Raw genomic sequence first — 23,195 nt, forward strand, 5'->3', positions numbered from 1 at the left:
GTCAACAACGCCGGCACGATCAAATTGATCCGAAATCTCAAGTTTCGTCTCACAATGAACCTTGTCACGTTACCTCAAGTCCACATCGAGGGAGAGTGTTGGAGATAATGCGATGAGGACTCTCGACCCGCAATGCATTTACCCTGATAGATTATCGGGAAACGCCTTTTTTACTAAATAACCCGATAATCATGTTTTTTTTTTAATTAATGCGTATATAATAACTGCTTTATTATTGTAACTTGTCTCATTAGCTTCGCTCATTTTGGTAGTACAGTTCTAACTTTAACGTTATCTTGTAACTCTGTATGTAAATAAACCAGTTCTCATAATTTTATCCTCATCGTCATCCTTTCGGGAGCTTTGCTGTTTGCCGTTGAGCAATTACTTCAACAAGTATGACGTCAAATATTACGTAGGGTACGGATGACGCAATATCTGTGAAACAAACCGATAGTGAAGAAATAGAGCTAGTGGCGTACTTATGAGTAATTATGTTACATATGGTACTATACGTTTAAGTGATGCCTGTCAAGTAGGGGATAAAATTAAAAAAATCATCAAGTGTTCGTGTTTATAATTTTTTAGGTACTCTGACGTGATTCGCGAATATTTCGGCTGTGAGAGGTTAGCGTCACCGGTTCTGGTTTAGGCTTAGTTTCTCTTTTCGGTGTAATTGACCAACTTCAAAATTACGTTTTTGCATGCGACAATACCTTTACATTATGAGGTATAGCAGGCTTATTTACTTGCTTTTATACCCTAACATGGCGGCGTATTTTCACGCGCAAAATGAATTTTAAAATCCACCAATAGTCACGAGCCAGCCTTCCCGCACGGTACTGACGAGTCTCAAATAGGACGAAACCGGTCTACCGTTGGAAATTCTGGCTTTTTTATTTAATTTAATTTAGTTTTTCACTCGAAGATCTATTTGGTCCGAGTTTCGTGTCATTTTGTTTGCTCGAAGACCTATCGGTACGAGCTATTTGTAAGTTTTTAAATTTCTTCAAATTTGTTTAGAGTTTAGCTTTTTTATCCCTTTTCATAATGGACTAATCTACTTATTCGCTATTTAATTATAAAACATGTTACGTAAGTCAAAAACGTACTACCCGTTTTTCAAATTCGCCGCTAAAACTTTTGCGTTTTATTTTAAACCCGATAAATATTCTTAAGCGTTAGGTGGCCCTTTACACGGAGTACCACAGGAATACGGAACAACTGCCGGTTGTCTGCTAGTTATCGCTCCCGTTTACTTTTGGCAAATCCATAGAGATAGACACCTTACGCGGAGTTTGATTATTTCTATTTCTTAAATTCTTTATCAAGGTTTTTCAAGGTTCAAGGTTTTATTTTTACTTGTACAAGAATACACCCTTTTAAAACGGGGCGGCATCACCAAACTGGGTGCACAGTCGGAGAAAAAAAAACAAAAAAACAAAAAAAACCCAAAGAACAATTCTTAACTTTACAGAGTTACAAACAAGTCTTATATAATAAAATAATAATAAAAATAGTAAGTATCATCATAAACATGGAACATTTTTATATATACAGTACCTTTGGTGAAAGGTGATCCAAAACTAACGCCGGCAAATCAGCAACATCCTGAATATTAAGTGGCACGAGCTTGTCGACGACACTTGTCAGTATTAATTTTCCAGAGAGCTAGATGTGTTTAACAATGTAGAGGTCATCATAGTTTCCAGAGAACCCCAGGATGTCGCATAAGTCTGATTTCGGGGTGCTTACTCTCCACATAAACACTTCCTCATCAGCCTCAAGAGCTGGACAGTCACTGTGTGCCTCCAAGGTGTAACAAAACATGTGTTTATTCACGGCCAACTTAGATCCACTGCTACCAGTGGATCTAAGTTGGCCGTGGTTTATTCCAACCAGAATGAGCAGACGACATTTTGTTGTGAGGTGGTGTATAATGGTTTTGTAAGCCATTCTCATTCCAAAATAAAAGTCTTTATATTAAATCTAAAAAAACATTACTAGCATAAAATTAATTTAAGTTCCTTTTTAATCCTTTGTTCCCCAAGAGAATCAAAAATCCTAAAATGCCACCAACAGTACAAACTGGTAATGCTGCTAATGAACGCAAACGCCCAGGACAAGTAGAGAAACGGTATCTTAGAAAGTTTTGTATAAAGTTTTATTTTTATGTACTGGGACTAACAAATTTTCAATTTAGATCTGACCTAGTATGTCGTATGAAATATAGTAATTCCTTGCCTGACATTCCATTTGATCCCAAATTCATCACCTACCCTTTTGAATCAAATAGGTTAGTATTTGAATGATGTACAATATTGTTCTGCAATTTAGGTCCAATTTAAATATTTCCTTTAAATGTTCTTATTAAGATTTGTGCAGTATAAGCCAACATCATTAGAAAGAAATTATAAATATGACCTCCTTACGGAACATGACTTGGGTGTTACAATTGATCTAATCAATCCAGATATATACGCCATTGATGCTCGTGGTAATTTATTTTATATATTATCTATCTATTGGATAAACTTCACCATAACTTTTTCTATTGTACGTCTCAAACATTAGCAAATCTTCATCCTGATGATGAAAGATTACTAGAAGAAGATTCTCTCCAACCTCAAGATACCAAGAGGTCAAGACATCATAACAAAGCAGTTCCTTGGCTGAAGAAAACAGAATATATTGCTACTGAATTTAACCGATATGGAAGCAGTAATGAAAAGACTGAAACAAAGTGATTTTTAAAGATTTATTTTTAAATCCAGTGATTTTAAAAGTATATATTATTAATATATTTTAGAGTGGGATACAATGTGAAAAAGCTTTTTAAAGATGACGAGTTGTATATGGACCGAGACAGTCAGATAGCCGCTATCAACAGAACGTTTACAGATGCAAATAAACTAGTCAGTTAATTTTTAATCTTGATGTATTTAATTCTGCTTCATTCTTATTTTTCTAAAATTTTATTTATAGATTGATAAGCACTATAGCAAACCAGGAGTAAAGGCAGTTGAAGTTTTACCAGTTTTCCCTGATTTTGATGTGAATGAAAGAAATTTGAGCTATCTACATATTTTTATGAATTAACTACATGAATTTTTTCTATATTTTAAATTTAGCTTTGGAAATATCCATTTGCCCAAGTAATGTTTGACAGTGACCCGGCTGCTCAGAATCAAGTTGAAGAAATGTCCCAAGCTATGATAAGGTTGAAAATGTTTTCTCATTTCCATAATATGAACCTGATTTGTAATTTTGACGAATATTAGAGGAGTGATGGATGAAAGCGGAGAACAGTTTGTGGCGTACTTTCTTCCCACCGAAGAAACCATTAAGAAAAGGAAAAGAGATCAGGAGAGCTCTGTAGACTACGTCGATGAGGAAGAGTAAGAAAATATCCGTTTTGTCATAAAAAATAGATTTTAATGTATGTTTCTAGGTATGAGTATAAAATGGCTCGAGAGTATAATTGGAATGTAAAAAATAAAGCCTCTAAAGGATATGAAGAAAACTACTTCTTCATATTCCGTGGAGAATCTGTGTACTATAATGAATTAGAAACTAGGTAGGTATTTTAAACAAAGAGGTTTTAATTAAGGTTTTACTAATATTTAATTGTTTTCAATTTATCAGGGTACGCTTGAGTAAAAGGCGTATGAAACCTGGAGTTCCGCCCAATAATTCTAGATTAGTCGTAACTCATCGCCCAATGAATGACTCTGAAATGAAAAGTCAAGTATGTCTCATGGTTTTTATTTTTGGTAACAACCGAATTATAATTCGACTAATCGTTGTTTTTATTCAGGAAATTCGTCAAACCCAATTGGATTTGCCAGTGGAAGACGAAGAAGAAGAGGCTCTGGTGGAAAACAAAGACAGTGATAAAGAAAGTGAAAAAGATAATTCAGATGGTGAGGAGAGAATTGAAAATGGAGAAGTTGAGGATGATGAAGAGGAAGCCGAAAAGGAGGAAGAAAGTGAAGCTGAGAAAAGCGACAAGGAAGATGATGAAAGTGTTAAATCAGCAAAGAGTCCTGAGCCAGAGGGTAAAAGTCCTAAAACCGCTGAAGGGTCCTCATCGTCTGGGTCTTCATCGTCATCAGGATCCTCGTCATCATCTAGTGGAGGTGAAAGTGAGGAAGAAGAGGAAGACGCCCAGAAAAAGAGAGATGAAGCCGAGATTTTTGGTAGTGAGAGCGACAGTGACTGATGTTTTAATATCATTTGTGTAAAAAGTATTAAATATTTGATTGCACTCCGATATAAATATATAATACTTAATATTTTGTATTTCAGGGATAGGCCTACCTTATTTTCTTTCTTCAAATAAGTAAGGTTAGTCCATCTCTCGGAAGAGATTGGGGGGGGGGAATAAATATTGTGGAGTTTTTTGTACATGGCTGATAGGCCTTAACACCCTCCATGCACGAAAAATTATGGTGAAAAAGTAGTTAAATTTAAAAAAAAGTCCAGTCAAAAAGATTTTGCTTCAAGTTTGGATTGCCTTTCTCAAGATATCAAGATAGCCCAAATGATGCCTTCTAGTCCGATGTGAACCGCACTGAGGAAGAATCCGCTTATTAAGCACCTTAAGCAGTCCGCGAGCCGCGATATAGGAGGGGAACTCGAAAAGGACATGATGAAATCCGCGACATTGGCTCACTGATCTTTCGTTTCCAGGGATGTGTACATGGGCCAGACACCACTAAATAATAACAGTGACAAAAGCTCCTGGAACGCCTCACCTGCGGATACATGCCGCCAGAGTCATAGCTAGGGCCGATTGCTGGCCCGAACACATTGCAATGTTCCCGAAACCTCGATTTCTAGTGAATATCAAAGAAGATAAATGCTCCACCAATCATATTAGGGCTGGGGGAATATCACTTTTTTGGATTTTTGTCAAATATCAAATACTTTGGATTTTGAATACCAACAGTCAAATCGAATTTTTTAAATAATTCACCAAATACCGCGAGGTTTGAAAATTTGAACCAAATAGAAATTTTTTCAAATTATTCTACCAAATATAAAATTTTTATTTGATGGAGATTCTATCAACTAAGAAAACGGGTTATCAACTTGATATATGGGTTAAAATTCAGTAAATATATCAGATAATCGAAAAATATGCCTATCATAAGGTTCCCCTAAGTAAAGGTCTAGGCCTTTTATGCTACGAGCACACCCGTTATTAAGTGCATGGTGGTAGGCATTATAAACTAGCATCTCCCAGTGGCTACGTCTTCAACTACACATTTCTGAAAAGTATTTCGCAAAATGCATTATGAATGGCCACAAGAAGACTCTGGCTTTTCTGTCGTCTCTTCTTTCCTTCTAGAACGAGACCCTTGGTTCTAGTGACGTATCCCAGAGAAGGGCGCATGTTTCTGCTTGTACTGATAAATTTTTACGGGGCATATTTTGACTACTTAATACATGAACCAAATATTCTATGGTGCTGCTTAATGATGGTTATTTTACTCGACATGGTCGGCGTAGCTCTGCCATTAACTTGACGTTTGTCAAAAGTGATCTTGCCTCGTGTTCTTAGTGGAAACTTGCCTGCGTCTGGAAGTGACCATCGTCTGATTTCTGTGGGTCTGGGTAGTGGGTCGTTTTTCTCAATATCTACTCCCCTGGGTTGGGATTTTTCCAATGGTGATTGACTGCTGATTGAAGATGTTGATTGGACTTCGTTTTTAGACTTTGACCCCGACCTGGCTGTTAACTGGTTCACCTGTACGCTTCTTGGTGTGGCGGAGCAGGTGATTTCCCCGGTGTGGGGGTTCGTCTCCGTCTGGCCGTCCTCGTCCACCTCCTTGGTGGTCAGCGGTATGCAAACGAGCTCTTCAGGCGGCTGCTGCTACTCGCTCGCATCGGGATGATAACGCTCTTTTGCTCATCGTTTGACGGCTCGTGCTAAGTGTATGGTACGTGATACTCGTCGCCGTTCTTTGAAAACTTACTGTTCTACCATGTCTTGTTCCTCCCCTCTTCCTGTCCTTGGCGTCCTACGTAGGTAGGATGTCGGCTAGGGTTGCTATAGCATCCACAGCTGTGTGCGAAGTGGAAGCTGGTCGCCCCATTGCTGCGCTTTTTGTCGGTATGAGTGGCTTGCGTCGAGGGTGGGTAGTAGGGTACTACTACCAATGCTGGATTTGTCACCTGTCCGGGCTTGTGGACGCTGGCGTAGGGCATTGTGATGAGACCACCGGTGTAGTAGGATGTTGATTCGCTTAGAGCACCGGTATATAAATTTCTGACCACATGTCCTTTGGCGTCGGGGGCGTTGGTTCCAGGGAGTTTCTACTCCCGCTCCTTCCATATCTCCTCTCGTCCATGGCGGTGTTCGTGTGACTTCTGCTGAAACTGCTGCTTTGGTCCTTGCCACTCAGGTGGCGTCTGCTAATGACCCCCGGCATGTTCCTCCGGTTCTCATGGCTGAAGTAGGCTCGGAACCGTTGTGTGGTTTCCCCGAGTTCTCTACCACACTCGGACGGTTGAAGAATACCGGGTGAGGATTTGATTATGGACTTGGTTGTTGCGGAATATTCCTTCTGTGGCCCAAGAAGCTTTGCTGTCATTGTATAAGTGGTGGCGTTCGGCTTACATGCCGTCCCGCTGGAAGTCCGGTGTGATTCTTGCCTTTCTTAAGCCGGGGAAGGAACCTGGTTCAGCATCGTCCTATCGACTATCACGTTGCTTTCGAACATTTGCTCGCCGTTTCAGTCTGGGTTTCGTCGTGACAATCTTATGTACCTCTTCCATACGGCTCGCCATTCGGTTTCTCTAAAAGGTGCTTGCTTGCCGGTTTTTTACCTCCGATTTTTTTGTGTCTTACCTATCTGATCGTGTGGGTGCTCTGTCGGATGCGTTTCCAGTAACCCGCGGTGTATGGGGTGGTCCTTACTCCTTAGCCCTCTCCTTTATAGACTACTTTTAGATGACCCCGCCAATGCTCTTCCTGATGATACGCTTGTGTTTTTGATTGCTCGAAAAACTTATTTTTTTCAAAAACTATAGTCGCTAGAATCAGAGAGAATTTAGATCTAAATTATCTCTGCTAGAATTAGAGGTCGGTAACGGTTAATCATTATCCATGATTAAATGGAATTTTTTGGGGGCAAAAATGTAAACAAAGAAATTTACCGGTTAATATTTCGGAAAACGATTAAAAACATGTATTATTCGTAAAATTTGAGCTTTTTATCGAAAGAAACGTCGTTTTTCCGATTAATTTTACAAATTTATCAAAATATTAATCGGATAATACAGAAATATAAATTACTTGATCAAAACATTTTACGAATAATTTTGAGAGCTTTATCTATTGAATAAAAGTTAACCATCCCCGACCTCTAGCTAGAATATTGAAATTTTTACGGTTTGTTATTCAAGACGGGGGACACTGTTTTCTGAAAACTCATCGATTTTTGAAAATATTTCACAATTTTCAAAATTGTTTTTTACCACTAGGTGCTAGAACAAATTTACCAAAGAGAAAATTGTAGAGTCATCGAAAACGTTAGTTCAATGAAAAAAGACCAATTTTTCACTGAAAAACATGACTTCAAAAATTGACAAGCTGGGCAAGCCAAAAAATTCAATTCTATGCGGTTGCATACTTTTACTAAGAATTTACCAGGGTAGGGTGGCTTAACCCATAGTTAAAACATTGGTTTATTTCAAAAGTTTGTAGGTGGCTTAGTTTTATTTAAAGCATGTTTTCTTCAACCCTGTTTGTATTATGGAGAAGGCCAAAGAAATCTAACCACGGTGTGCGAGATTTTTTGCAGAACGTCATCGAAATAGTAAACTATCAGTAAGCACAGCAAGGCGAGCGGTCAATGACTTTGACCGTTATCGTAAGGTGCAACCTAGGTTTCGTGGTTTGGGACCACATGATTTTGACTTTGAGAACACTGTACTTGCATATTTTGCTGCATACCCTCGAAGTAGCTGTTCCACAGCAAATTATAATTTGTATTGTAGTAAATCTCTTATTTGGAAAATATTACGCAAAAATCACTACCACCGGTACAAAGCTACGCTGCACCAAGGCTTAGAAGATGGAGATCTCGAAAAATGATTCGACTTCTGCAACTGGTTACTCAATGGTGTTGACAACAATCCTCAATTTATCTGCAAAGTTTTGTTCCCAGATGAATGTTCATTTTCAACCTTTGAATCATCACCTATGGCAACTATCCAAAATGTGGTTTTCGGAGTCATATTTTTCGAAAGGTAAATACCGCATTTCTTTGTTATTTTACGAGATGATAGATTATCTTTTGAATAATTGTTGTAACTTATCTTTATTATTAAAAAAAATAGTTTACTATATACTTAGGGCTAGTTAGGAAGGCTTAGCCTTTGCTATCTGATTCTGTCACTCTTGTAAGCTTATGTTATGCAATTATATGTTACCTAGCTAGCTCATATCCAAAAGTTAAATTTTCTTCACTGTTTGTTTGGGAATTTTACATTGGTTGCATAGGCCTAACTATTTATAATACTTAGTTTAAAGTAGGTTTTCAGTTTGCTTCTGTTAAAATTAGATGTACTTTTGTTTAGAGAAACTGTCTTTGCTAAAGGATTATATAAGGTATTAACTAGAAACTGTCTTTGCTAAAGGATTATATAAGGTATTAACTAGAAACTGTCTTTGCTAAAGGATTATAGCGGAGTGGTTAGCACTTTCGCCTCGCAGCAAGAGGAGCCGGGTTCGATCCCAGATTGTGTGGCACTGGGTGAAAACTCGGAACAACTCCTTCTGCGTTGAGTTTGCAAGTTCTCTCCCCACTGGTTTAAGGGGTTTTCCCCCGAGTTCTTCGGTTTCCCCTTCCATAAAAACTTGTCTAGGTTAACGGTAATAGTTAGTGTAGGGAGCTGTTGGCTCGAGCGCGTGGCATGCAGGGCTTGCCACCACCCTCCTACGCATTGTAACCCGGCCACCTGAATTAAGGGCTTCAAAAGTCGCATGATGACTTAGGCCTAAGGTGGTGCCTTGGGTATTAGCCTAGCTGATTATTATTATTATTATTATTTTACATACGAGCATTCGTTGTATCGTATTGCGCCTTCGTTGACTTAAACGCGTCCGCCGCTCTTAATGTAACCGCGTTTAAAATTTACCGCCCAGCTAACTCTTGTTATTTCTGCAATAAATCGCTTGAAAATTAAGCTATTGTGAAGGTTGTATGAGAGAAAATTATGGGATAGTCTGAAAGTCACTTTGAGTTCATATTGACTGCCGTAAGGATTAAATCCGCAAGACCAGAATCAATGCTTTGAAAAGAAAACACGACACCGATGAGACTCTTCGACATTGTGTTATAAATGTATATAATCCTTTAGCAAAGACAGTTTTTCTAAACAAAAGTACATCTAATTTTAACAGAAGCAAACTGAAAACCTACTATAAACTAAGTATTATAAATATTTATTCCTATGCGGCCAATGTAAAATTCCCAAACAAACAGTGAAAAAAAATTTTACTTTTGGAAATGAGCTAGCTAGGTAACATATAATTGCATAACATTACTACATTAGCTTACAAAATTGACAGAATCAGATAGCAAAGGCTAAGCCTAAGTCTTCCTAACTAGCTCTAAGTACAGTAAACTATTTTTTTTAATAATAAAGATAAGTTACAACAATTATTCAAAAGATAATCTATCATCTCGTAAAATAACAAAGAAATGCCGTATTTACATGTACCTTTCGAAAAATATGAATCCGAAAACCTCATTTTGTATAGTTGCAGCCTTCTCTCGCTTTGTAAAGTCGAAAAGACCACTAATGAATCAGCAACACCTGTAAATGGTTATTTGCATCAGTGGTTACGTTATTCACAAAGTAGACCTGATCACTAGATAAAATAAGCTTCGTGCGCGCGGCGTAGATGGTGCTACTGTCGTTTTAGCCAAGAATCTAATCGGTGGGCTGCCAGCGTTTTAGTTTGTTATCCGATTTCTATGCACAGTACAAATGGTAGAATTACACCATCCACAAAGTAAAACAAATAAAAATAAACGGATCAGATTTCATGCGAAACAACGTCGCCCTGAAAGTAAAATCCACGTAACATACACAAAAGATATACTTCTCATTTGGCTGACCACAAAATACAAGTTACGCCGACTGTCCATTTTGCCGGGAGAGTTTCGTTTGTCCGACAGTCCGACTGCTCATTTGGCGGTTGAACGATACTAGGTGCGTTTGGCTAGGTACTCTCCTCTAGGTCGCGTTTTAGAAGGCTATAATTACTCATAAGTATGCCACTGTACCTTTATTACATTCAAAAATCTTCACTAACGGTTTGTTTCACCACGAACCAGTAAACACGTGGACCACGTTAGATTTTAACCTTTTTATTCATCCTAGTAATTTTCGGAGTCACACTATTGGCTAGTAACATATTTATTTAAGCCAATGGAAAACCTGGAAATTGAGAACGAATTTTTTGCGTCGGAATTTTAGTCAGTCCAATGTAGCTTTATTGAAATTTATAAACTCGCTCGGTTTGTGCGGATGAAGTTAAATAATAGGTGGTTTTTTTCCGCCTGTCCCAGGACAAAAAGTGTAAACTTTTTACCCTAAAACGTTTTATTCGCCTGTTCACTTTTTACTCCTCCTCGAAAGGAGGTGTAGAGGGAGTAATCTAGCTTATATAGAAAATTCGTCTGCTTAAATTTCGTTTCATGAAAACATAACGGGTTTTGAACATCTTCACATGTGGCAAGCTTTTAATAACGAATAACCAATTGTTAAATGCTATTTAATGACTTTGAAAGTTGCTTGATGACTTAGACCTAAGGTGGTGTCTTGGGTATTAGCCTAGCCGATTATTATTATTATTAAATAAATAAGAAAAATGAGTCCTATATTGATGATCTCACCACCGGTCGCCATCTTAAAAACAAAACAAATATATAACCTTTAACCTCTAACTACTCCCTTCTTACTCCAACTCGTTTTTTTCGTCAAGATAGAATTGGAGTAAAATGACGTCATAGGGCTACAATTTTGAACCTGCTCAAAAAAACCAGAACAGGTGAAAAAAAACCACCTAATGAGTAATTTAGAAAAATAAAAGGTTGGGGAAAATGATCAATAAGTGATCGCTTTCCGAAAATGGAAAAAGTCGTCGAAGTGGAATATTCCACCAGTGTTATTAAAACCCATATATCAAGCCTAGAAGAGTTAGGCCTAGGCTCAAAAGAATCTGCACAGGCTCCAATCTTGTAGATGCGCCAGAAAAGCTCAACTTGAATTTCAACTACTTATTCCAATAAACCTGCTTTTTTTATTTGACAATGCAAATTTATTTCAGAACGTGAGTCTCCGAGAATTTCATTAATTTGCAAATTAATTACATTAACAGAACTTGACACTATATTGTAGTTCTTTTTAGCTCCTTAGCCTTGGTTGTTCAAACTGGTTTTTTACGAAAATAATGGCCGTCGGCTTATCAGACGTAGAGCTAATTATACCTTGGAGGAATAAAACAAGTATACAGGAGTTGCGGAGAGCTGCGAAATCGGTTTCGTCAGTGACCGTGAACTCGCGCGAGACGGAGGGGTTCAAACGCGACTAGCGCCAACTGCATACGGAATTTTGAAACTATTCTCATTTTATAGCATTGTTTTCGCGTCGTCTGGTTTGTTTTATTCCTCCAAACAAATACGAGTCATTTTGGAAAAAGGCGCAAGGAATTTAGAAAGGTTTCAAAACAAACCAGACGACGCGAAAACAATGCTATAAAATGAGAATAGTTGCAAAATTCCGTATGCAGTTGGCGCTAGTCGCGTTTGAACCCCTCCGTCTCGCGCGAGTTCACGGTCACTGACGAAACCGATTTCGCAGCTCTCCGCAACTCCTGTATACTTGTTTTATTCCTCCAAGATTATACGACGGCATAATCGGCATTTGAGATTCGATGACGTCAATTATGACATCAAATATGACGTCAAATATTACGTAGGGTACGGATGACGCAATATCTGTGAAACAAACCGTTAGTGAAGAAATACTACTACTTTTATCCTATCAAACCGGACTGAAAACAATTTGATAAGAATGCTAATTTGTGGTTCTACGTTAGTTTGCGATGGCTGAATTAAGACTATTTACTATAACCTACTATTGGGGTTTCGACCGCGAATAATCAGGGCTCGGATTTAATAAAACAACTTTATTTTTAACGAATTTGAGAGAGTGCAAAATCAGCTAAACCGCTAACATTTGAATATTTCAAAAGTATAACCGTTTTTTTTATTGCGCGCTGTATAAAATTCGAATCACAAAGTTTTTAATACATGTGGCATCTAGGAGCTACAAACACAACACCCCACACAAGGAGAACGCAACCCGCCAAAAGTCGTGGATTTTCTTGCGTACATTTTTCATTGGCTAGACGCTTTAGCGCCTGCTGCCGTCGGAAGGTGAAAATTCGGAAATTGTCTTCCCCTCCCCCCGCCCGTAAAACGTTCAGCGTAATGGCTCGTGACGCTCGTCCAATGAAATTCGTACACAACCCTTCGTTAGCGTGTTTAAAGGCTAGCTGCGTTCTCCTTGTGTTTGTTGCTCCTAGGTGGCATTAACACTTTTTTTTTACATTTTATTTAACGTTAGGTATACAATGCTTAATTTGTTATACACAAGCATGATGCGGATTATTTTACACCTCCTACGAAAGGCAAGAGACCAAGGGGGAACGAAACTCCGGACTCTCAGTCTCAGGTCTCCAAAAGGTCTAAGGTCCATGACCAGACGTATAGTGAGACTTTAAACTCAATAAAGATGGCCATTACTATTGATAGCTATCCCATGAAAACCATCTCTGAAGAAGAGATGGGCACCATCCAGCGAATGATTCTGGAGAGGATAGATGGGATACCCTCGGGTGACCCTCTACCTCGATTCTGGAGTTTTCAGCTGGAAACAGGCGCAGTACACTACCTGTGTAAGGATGTGTCTACTGCAGAATGGTTGGGGAAAGAGTCTGACCAGAAGGAGTTGGTTCCAGGTGGGTCATTACTTTTAGTAATGAAGGTAACAGACCTGCCAAAACCATTCAAGGTCGCCTTCCGCACGAAGGACGCTAATGTCCTTCTTCGCAGACTTAAGACTTTCAACAGCGCGTTGAACACGCAATGCTGGAAGATTGTCAATAAGTCTGAGGTCCCGACTGCCATCCACTGGATTTTTCAGATGGATGGAGAGTCGGTCAAGGCCATCAGTGAAGCAGGTTTTAGAGCTGAAACCGGCTTGGACAGGGGTTTCTTCAAGATACTCTTTGATCCTAGCACGGGCAGCTCGAAGGACCCGACCAGCCTGGAGGGCTCCTTGCCAAATTTGGAACAATCTGAGGTCTCGGAGATAGAAGACGCGATTCTAGCCACTGGGGAATCTGGGAAGGAAACTCTCGCAGAGGACCTTAAGGCTATTGACTTGAGGGAGCAACAGGGGGGCAGGCTGGGGACGCTAGTCGGACCGGTGGGAGTGATGTGGCCTCCACATCTTCCACTGGGTACGGCTTGGCAGAACTGGCCAGCAACCAAGTTAAACCCACCTAAAACATGAGTTTGAAGGTGCTGCAGATTAATCTGCACCACTGCAAGGCAGCCTCTGCTGTACTCTGCAGAAGGTTTGCCAAGGAGAGCTTTGATGTCGCTCTCATATAGGAGCCATGGACTGCTATTGAAGAAAAAGAACAATGAAGATATTTTTATCAACGAAATCTTATCTTTCCGTTATCTCCTTTAGAGATAAGATTTCGATCGTATATAAAACCGCCTGACGTTTGACTAAGGTGTGTCATATGGCTTCTGCAGTTCTTGCAGTAATGTCGCTACAGTACTAATCTAGTAATATTCGTTAATTGTATATAATTTGTAAATATTCTTTTAATGCCTTCATTAATAAATTACTAGTTCGTTATTTATAACGTCGTTCAGTTTGTTCATTTCTAAACCCTCAAGCAGCTATGCCCTGCGTGCACGTTGTAAACTTCAACAGGTTATGGGCCCCGCACGCTTCCACTGAGCCAGGCTGCTGAGAAGCCTATGAACAGCTGAGTCCTGGTTCCAGTATTCTAGTTCCTGATATTCTCAACAACCTGATCCTGACCCACTGTATCCTGAGGAAGGGATGGACTCCTTCGCCATGACATAGACAAACTGTCTGGTCCCGAGAATTGGCGGAGCTGGAAGAGGCAGATCAACGATGTCCTGATCATTCGGGACATTCATGAGATTATCACGGGAGACTGGACAGAACTGATGAGAACCACGACGTCAGAAGCAACATTTCCGGCTGCTTTCAAGAAGTATCAAGTAGAGGAGTTCAGTACCGCCCGCACCATCATTTGGTCAGCACTTTCCGTCAAGGTTCAGAACATGATTGCAGACTGTGAGACGCCCAAAGAGATGTGGGATAAGCTCCTCGAGATTTTCTAACAGAAGTCGTCAAATCGGTTGCGAAAGCTCCTTGCACAGTTAATGCGAGCTACAAAATCGCCAGATGTCGACTTGGCAACCCATCTCGCCCAATTACGTTCCTTATGGGCTGACGTACTGACTAAAAGAGAGAAAGATATCTCTTTTGATGACTGCATCCTGGTTGCTTGCATCTTCGAATCCTTGCCGAATGATTAATATCGAGAATTCAGTATGCTGTGGGACACACTTCCCCAAGAAAAGCAAACTGTCGATGAACTGCGACGACTACTGATCGGCCGTGTGACCCGAGAAGGAGATGCATTCACGGAATCAACCGGGCTGGTAGCTAGACGAGAAGGCAACAGTAGCACTCAATCATCGTCAAGGCAGAGTTCCCGAAAGCAACGCCCTAGGTGTTCCTACTGCAAACGATATGGGCATCTGACCCAAGATTGCAGAAACGCTAAAAGAACGTCTAGAAGCAAAGGCACGGACGATGAAATCACGACAGATCTCCTCGCTGTGAACGGCTTCGTGGCTGGTTCATCTGCAAAGAGGCTCTGGTTTTTGACTCCGGCGCAACTCAGCACGTGACGAACGACGCCTCGAATTTCACCAGTTTTCGCACTTTCGACAGTCCGGCCATGTTACAAGTCGGAAATAAAGCTCGAATGACTGCAGATGGAGAAGGGGACATTAAAGTCCGCGTCAAAATTGGCAAGGCAGTTGAACACACAGTCATCCACAATGTCTGGTATATCAGAGACTTCGCCTAAAATGTTCTCTCCCTCGGGAGCACCATGAAGCGGAACACAAAGTTGGAGTTTCTAGCTACGGCAACGGCCTGCGGACTATACGAGAAGTATAACGGCCAGCGTCGACTACGTCTTCCAGGAAAAGTCGAGTCTCTATATCGTGTGGATATGCAGGTGGTCCAACCTTCAAACCCTGTCCATCTTGCCACCGTTTCAACAGCGATGTTCCTTTGAAACTCCTATCCCTGCTCAAGATAGTGTCACCAGACAGGGCGAGCAGATATCAGAGTCCAGCAGTCAAGACGAGCCATCCGGAGCCGTTGACAACTCGAAAGACGAGCCATCCGGAGTCGTTGACCAATCGAAAGACGAGCCATCCGGAGCCGTTGACAACTCGAAATACAAGCCATCCAGAGCCGTTGACAGCTGGAAATACGAGCTATCCGGAGCCGTTGACAACTTGAAAGACGAGCCATCCGGAGCCGGTGACATCCAGATCCGTCGATACATCCCGAGACGTGCCCACCAAAATCATTGGTGTACCCCAAGACGTGGCCACCAGACCCGTCGAAACGCCCACCAAAGTCACAGGTCCTGTCCTTCGAGATCAATCGACATTAAGGTCAAGGAAAAACACTTTCTGCACATGCACACCAGTCGACAAGGTCTTCCTTATCTGCGATGTACTTCCGAAGACGGCAGAAGAGGCACGCTCTAGTCTCGTAAAGGTCAACTTACCTCACGGGAAGAAAGGTCATTCCGAACCGTTGAAGCTTCAACGAAGAAGGCCCGATCCTGCAACATCGCCAGAACCTGATTCTTCATCACTCCAGCGATATCTTCATTGAGGGCGAGTGTTGAAGAAATAGAACAATGAAGATATTTTTTATCAACTAAATCTTATCTTTCCGTTATCTCCTTTAGAGATAGCATTTCGATCGTATATAAAACCGCCTGACGTTTGACTAAGGTGTGTCATATGGCTTCTGCAGTTCTTGCAGTAATGTCGCTACAGTACTAATCTAGTAATATTCGTTAATTGTATATAATTTGTAAATATTCTTTTAATGCCTTCATTAATGAATTACTAGTTCGTTATTTATAACGTCATTCTGTTTGTTCATTTCTAAACCCTCCAGCGGCTATGCCCTGCGTGCACGTTGTAAACTTCAACAACTGCCAACGGCAAGATACTTGGTCTCCAAAATGCAGGTTATATATTCTAGGATTATAACTCTGCTACACCCAGGGCTTGTGCACTGATACGCAAGGTTAGTACCAGACTTCATATTCTGAATAGGAACAATGTACCAACTTTTTTTACCTCTAACAGAAGTGAGGTCATTGATCTCGCACTGTGTACAGCGAATGTCGCAGATAAAATTAAGAACTGGCATGTGTCTAACGAACCGTCTCTGTCAGATCACAGACACATTTGCTTTAATATTCTGGTCAAACCTGTAACCTAGGGGCACATATTGGTCCGGTTACAGGGAAGACTTAAGCTTCTTCCTTAAGGGTGATAAGCCACTGCTGTCATCGGTGTTGGATTTTGATTTGGCTGTTGATCGCGTGCACCAGTGCATTATCCACTCCTATCACCGCATTTGTCCGGCAAAGCCTCAGTGGCGGATCTAGGGGTAGGCAAGGCCCCGCCGCCCAAAATCATTTCCATCTACAATACGGTTAAGTGTTTTATGAAAACTTTGTAAAATGGAAATCAAAATTTTAGCTTATAAAAAAACATCAAATTCAATTTATCGGAACGTTTTTTAACGTAAAGTGTGGGGAAGAGGGCGGGGCAGAGTGTAACGCGACGGGCCACCTGAATTTAAAGGCTTCAAAAGTCGCTTGATGACTTAGGCCTAAGGTGGTGCCTTGGGTATTAGCCTAGCTGATTATTATTATTATTATTATTATTTGTGTTAACCCCCTTTCTCGCCTTTGTCTTTCGCTGCCAGGTGCACAGAACACGCGGAAGGGACCAAATATTTTTGGTCGGCTTGCACAAGAAATATTCGTGGAAATGTTTCCCCCGAAATAGAATAGAAGAAGGGGAGATAAGGATCAAAAGGCGCATAGCGCCGCATACAATAGCGCAACTGCCCCAAGGTTTGTGGAAGCGCTTATCGCAACTGCCCGGGCCCAACCTGTCCAACTAGAAGAGGGGATAGCCTGGAGAGGGGGGAGCGGTTTGTGTCTTTATAATTTTGGGGTTTTACCCATACAGTTTTCAACACTTTTGCGATATTTCGTGACTCTTTATCTCGACGAGTCGACGATACGGGCCATCTTTCGTTCCATTTCGTTTTGTGTTACAGATCGAGTTAGTAGTCTTATTTTTTGTCTCTCCAGTCGCGTTTAAAATTTTGGCAAGAGCGGACTTCTACCTCGTCGAGGTTTAAAGAAGCCTTAATGCGCTTGTCTAAAATTTAAACACTTAGATAATATATCTCAAACCAAAAGCCTTTTTAAAGGCTAATTAGTTATTATTTTAAACAGTCTTTTTGAAGACTATTAGTAGCTACATTTTGAAACAGCCTAAGCTTTTTTCAAGGGTATTAGTAGCGACTTAGTACGGGTAAAAGAGGGTAGCTCACCGGCAAAATTCGTCCCAGCTTGCAATGTGGCCTAAAAATTCTGTTTTGGTGTCTACTTTGAGGATCCGATGAGTCCGCAGCGATGCGGGGTGGACAACACAGTTTTGGGGGGGGGGGGGCAGGAGGGGGCAGTTGCCCCCTAAATTTGCTTTCACGGAATTGAGCCGTGTTTGGTGTTGTTCCCGATGATACATTTCACCCTGAGTCGAATGTGACCAACCACATGCCCGTAGGATGAACCGTTTCCGAGTTATGGCCGAATTTTTACTGAATCGCGTGGTTCTACTCTAATATGAAAAAAAATCCCCAAATGTTAAATTTAGCAATCCGGTCAAGTTGGGTATCGTTTATGTAGTATGTTTTAACGTTGAGTCGAATGAGACACGCCGCGGATCGCTGGGACTAATAGTTTCGGAGGTATGACCAAAGGTACACTAAACAAAGGTTTTTTTTCGGAATTTCACTAAATGTTGAAAAGGTATATCAACCATTTAGCCAGGACCAACCATACTTTCGGATCTTACGTATTATTTTGTGCCGAATCGAATAATACCAACCGCAATTCCGTAGGATGAATAGTTTCCGAGCTATAACGAAATATGTGCGAACCATAATGGTGTATATATAACTATATTAATATAAATAAGTTTCTTTTTCATTTTTTCGCAAATATTTTAATAGTTTTATTATTTTTAAAACAATGCTAAACTTGTTGAGTAAAAGTAATCAATCACAATTAGTTATTATATTGTTTAATAAATATTATATTTCAAACAATATAATTTTTTAAATACTAAAACAACAAAGGGAAACACTACAAATAAAACTAAATAATAATCTAACAAATTAAATTAACAAAGAATTAAAGAAAGGGATATAAATAATTTAAAGGCTAAAAAATTTAAAAAAAAACACAAATGTTAAAAATATTATAAGTGTATAATGAAAAATAATTATAATTACATCAATCCGTAGAAGATATTTTTCCTCTTCGGTACAAAACGACGTGTCTGGTTTGAAATTTGGGCTAGAATTTATAAATATAAATAAATTAATCTATTAAAAACGAATATATCTAAAACAATATTTACCACAAGAATTCTTTAATTTTTTCTTGCTGCTCTACCATTGCACGAACAAAAACACTATTTTTGGTGTTAATTGCCTCTGAAGTATACAGTTCGAGAATGTCTGAATTGATTAAAACAGACCTAACTTTATGTTGGACAGTGCCAACATATTGGATTTGGTCTAATACGTGGAGTTCATACTGAAACTGTGTAAAATTTTTATGATTCCACCACGAAATTTGACTAGTATTACAAAATATCTGCATATATTTGCTAGATAATTGTAGAATTTCGTAGCTAAACCAGCCAAATAACATTGAGTTACAATGGAATAATAAGCCATCGTACACAATTCCTGGACGATTACATTTGAAACTTTTATCGTGCACAGAAAAAGAACAAAATCTTTGTGATTGTTCAATTCATGGCCCATAGGGCGCGATAAATAATAAGGGGTTTAATTGAAATAAATATCTAAAAAAGGGGCATTTAAACTCAATTGAACCATATGGTTCGATTATAATTTTAGATTCTAGAAATACACTTTGTAAACAACGTTCTTCTAATTCTGTACAAATATTATGTTTTTTAAAAAGATTAAAATTTCGTACTACTCGAAGAGAAAGAAATTTTAACGATCGCGACAAAGGAACTACAGGGTTTAGATAAAAATCACCAGTCATCATGATTTTAGATTTCTCCTGGTAAAAAATTCTCTACATTGAGGTTTTATAGTTTAAGCTCGACCTAGATTTTAAAATTTAACAATATCCCCTTTGGGGGTAATTATTAATTCTGTAATACAATTGAGGTTAAGTAATTATCCATATCCTTCATAAACCAGTTTTAAAAATTAATAAAAAGACAAAAATAATTGATTTTAAAAGATGTAGTACAAACTGTATTTATAAAATTTCAGGTAATCTAAACAGCCTATTAATGAAGATCAGCAATATAGTTTTTTTAAACGCAATATTAGTATAGAAAGTAGTATATTGAGGAGATGAAAACCAAAGAGATTAATAATACTAAAAGGAAAGGTCTCTGCATCAAACAAGAATGTTTGATATAGAAAAATTTACCAGAATCTCATGCGGATTTTTAAGGGGTTGTGGTCAAAGGTCAAGCGTATATAGAAGAGATGAGAAAGCAAAGCAATTAATAATAATAATAGAAAAATATTAAATCTAGTACAAAGGGTACTAATAAAATTTCAGTTAATTATTATTTAAGAAAAATAAAAAATCTAGTACCAAAGGTGCTTATAAAATTTCAAGCCCAGATAGAAAAAACTTAAAATGAAAAAAATCAAAAAACCAGTAAATTTAAACAAATAAAAAGAATCGTTAAAAAACCCCGCAATTGCATGGATTAAATTAATAAAGCTAGTAATATTTAAAAACATATTTAAAAAACACTTAGGGTTTTTAAAAAGAAAACATTTTAAATAAATAAATATAAAACATTTTAAAATTATTATCCTTCACCAAAAAAAAAACAAAAAACAAATAAAACACAAATAAAGTTTTTTAAATAAAAAATGTCCAATCACTAATTTAAAAAAGGATTAAAAACATATAAAATTTGAGTCCCATTTAAAAAATAAATAACGTAGTTGAAAAAGTTCTCTACGAATACACAATGCAGGGTCTGGAGTTAATTTGCGACTAAATAAAAATATTTTGTTTAATTATTGTAATTATTTTTTAAAATAAGTATTTCTTACTCTAAAGTGTTAATTATTTTAACCTCCTGACGAACCATATCGTTGATAAAAAATAAAACTATCATTCCTAAATCCAAACGTATAGAATATCTTGTAACGCGAAAGTCACTGGTTATAGTTAGATTGTTTTTTCTAAAGTATGAAAGTTGTTGTAGTTGAAATAGAATCAGAAGATCGCGTTGAAGGGTCCTACGATTTTTGTGCTGGCGAAACCATGGGATCTTATTTAAATTGTTAAATATTCGCATATGTTTTCCAATTAAGCGTAAAATTCCGTAAGAAAACCAGCCTTCAATGGTGGCTTATGTGAAAAATCAAACTATCAAACACAAAACCCTCATGACCACAGGTAAAATTAATAGAGTGAACGTCAAATAGACAAGAATTGTTATTAATTCTTCTAGAAAAAAACAGAACTAAACACAGAGGGTGATAAATTAAAAGAGTTTTTTATAAAGGGGCAGGCAAAAATGATTTTTTTAAATGGGTCTATTAATGCTTGACATTCAAGAAAGACGGTTTTCATACAGTAATTCTCCAGTCTAATTGAAATATTGTTATTTTTAAAAATGTTATAATTCCTAACTATACGTAAAGCTAAATATTTAAGAGAAAAAGGGTTAATAGCAAGGGGATGAGAAATCTTACCAGAAAAAGCCAAAACTTCGCGAGAATCCACGCGAGAACCCATGGTTTATAAAAAATTTTACGATAAAGAGAGCTTTTTATAAGAAACATTTAGGAATATTTAATCTTATACATCCGGTTTTTAACTTGTTTTAAAATCAAGTCAAATAGCAACTTTTTATCAAATAGACCCTGCAGAAATATAATTTAGCCGTTCCCTTAAATTTTATACCTGCAGAAATATATTACTCCCCATAGAATTTTAAAACAACTAACCCTGTAATTAACAAGTTTTTTATATCCATAATCGATTTTTAAAGCAAAAATATTAATAATCTTAGGGCGTTTTCTTTTTTGTCACGGAAAATATTTCGATTCAATGATAAAAAAGTGATTAAATATAAAATCCTTCAAAAAATAATTAATAATTTTATATTTTCATACATGTCTATATTTAAATTGACATTCACAAGCAATTTTAAATACCATTTACATAGTGATAAATTATAACTAGTCTCTATCTTTGTAGTATTAAATACTTTAATATTCAAGGTTTTAAATTTTGAAAAAAAATTCAACAAAAAATTAATGAAAAATAAATTGCTCTGCAGTTGATATAAAAGGCCAAAATTTTTGTATTGAAATTTAACAGCCTAAAATGGCTTCCACAAGACAGTGATAGTCAAATCTCCGCGAGCCAGGTAGTTTCATTTTTTGATAGACCTGAAGAGGAGATGCTTTTAGATTCTGACGGATCGGATATAGAATTTATTCAAGAGGTACGGCGCAGTGGCGGCTTAAGAAGGCTGGGTCCCCGGGGCGGCGGCAGTGTTTTGTGACACCCCCAAGGACCGTGCAGAGGTGTTCACGGGTCCGTCTTCTTCAAGTTTAATCGTTCTGATTTGCACCCCCCCCCTCGAGCTTCTCTGATGGCACCCCCTGCTGCCCTGGTATCCGGGGTGAACCGCCCCCCACCCCCCTTAGGCCGCCACTGGTACGGCGCATGTCAAATATCGAAGAAATTGGTATCGAACGATCAGTACAAATCAAGAAAAGTGGAATTTCTTACGAAACCAAAACTCCGAGGAAGAAAGCGGGAGACAAGGGGATATACTTGGATATTCAAATATATTCATACAAAAATATTAAACAACTCCCACAAGATGAGATATGGAAAGCTGATTATAAAAGAGTGAAATATTTAGCTAGCAGCTTATCCCTGGATGTTGTTCGAATCATAAACTCAACAAACAAGCTAAAAAAATTGCTTGAGCAAACTGAAGGAAAAATTGTTATTCCTCCATCGAAAGTAAGTTAAAAAACATTGATTAATTATTCTTAATAGTAATTAGAATAACATTTTTAGACCTGGAAAAGAAATTAGAATATGGAAGACTCCAGTAATTACGATTCAGATAGTGAATTAGACTTTTCCCCTTAGAACAATTTTAATTATAAAAAGTTTTATAAAATTAAAAATTTAATTCCTAGAAATTCAAAAAAAATGGCGGTGTAAACAACTTGATGTTGAATTATAACTGATAGATTTAAACGAAATCCTCACCCATTTTTTTTACAGTATTCGAAAAGATTCTGACCAAAATTATCAAATACGTAAAAAACCAAGCATCCGGTTTTGATTTCCTCAGATTTGCAATTCAATCAGAAAATTTAGAACATCCAATTAACATTAAATTTATTAAAATCGATCAGTTAACTGTTTCTCGAATATTTAACCATATATCACGCATTGCTCAATCGAAAAAAGATTTCTTACTAGAGGGAGAAATTAAATTTAGTATAATTCTTTTAAAATCCCCACAAAAAATGGGTAGAAATTTTTTAGCGTTAAAAAACAGAGACATTATCGATCTTGATGCTTTTTTAAAAACTAAAGCCAACTTTTACTATATAAATAACATAGATAATTTATGCGTAGCTCGAGCCCTCGTAGTCGG

The 23,195-nt window shown here is 38.1% G+C and overlaps 1 protein-coding gene across 1 annotated transcript; it reads left to right on the forward strand.

The window, feature by feature from the left end:
* The first annotated feature begins 1,919 nt into the window (after nt 1-1,919).
* Nucleotides 1,920-4,267, forward strand: atms (RNA polymerase II-associated factor 1-like protein antimeros). The gene is made up of 11 exons (XM_090173717.1): nt 1,920-2,137; nt 2,204-2,296; nt 2,376-2,497; nt 2,575-2,743; nt 2,810-2,915; nt 2,986-3,054; nt 3,132-3,220; nt 3,282-3,398; nt 3,452-3,577; nt 3,646-3,748; nt 3,818-4,267. The coding sequence occupies exons 1-11, from the start codon at nt 2,070-2,072 to the stop codon at nt 4,220-4,222; spliced, it is 1,467 nt and encodes a 488-aa protein (XP_090029843.1). The 5' UTR covers nt 1,920-2,069; the 3' UTR covers nt 4,223-4,267.
* The last annotated feature ends 18,928 nt before the right edge of the window (nt 4,268-23,195 follow it).

Source organism: Leiobunum rupestre, chromosome 4 (genome assembly GCF_980474605.1).
Source record: "Leiobunum rupestre chromosome 4, qqLeiRupe1.1.hap1, whole genome shotgun sequence".
Classification (NCBI taxonomy): domain Eukaryota; kingdom Metazoa; phylum Arthropoda; class Arachnida; order Opiliones; family Sclerosomatidae; genus Leiobunum; species Leiobunum rupestre.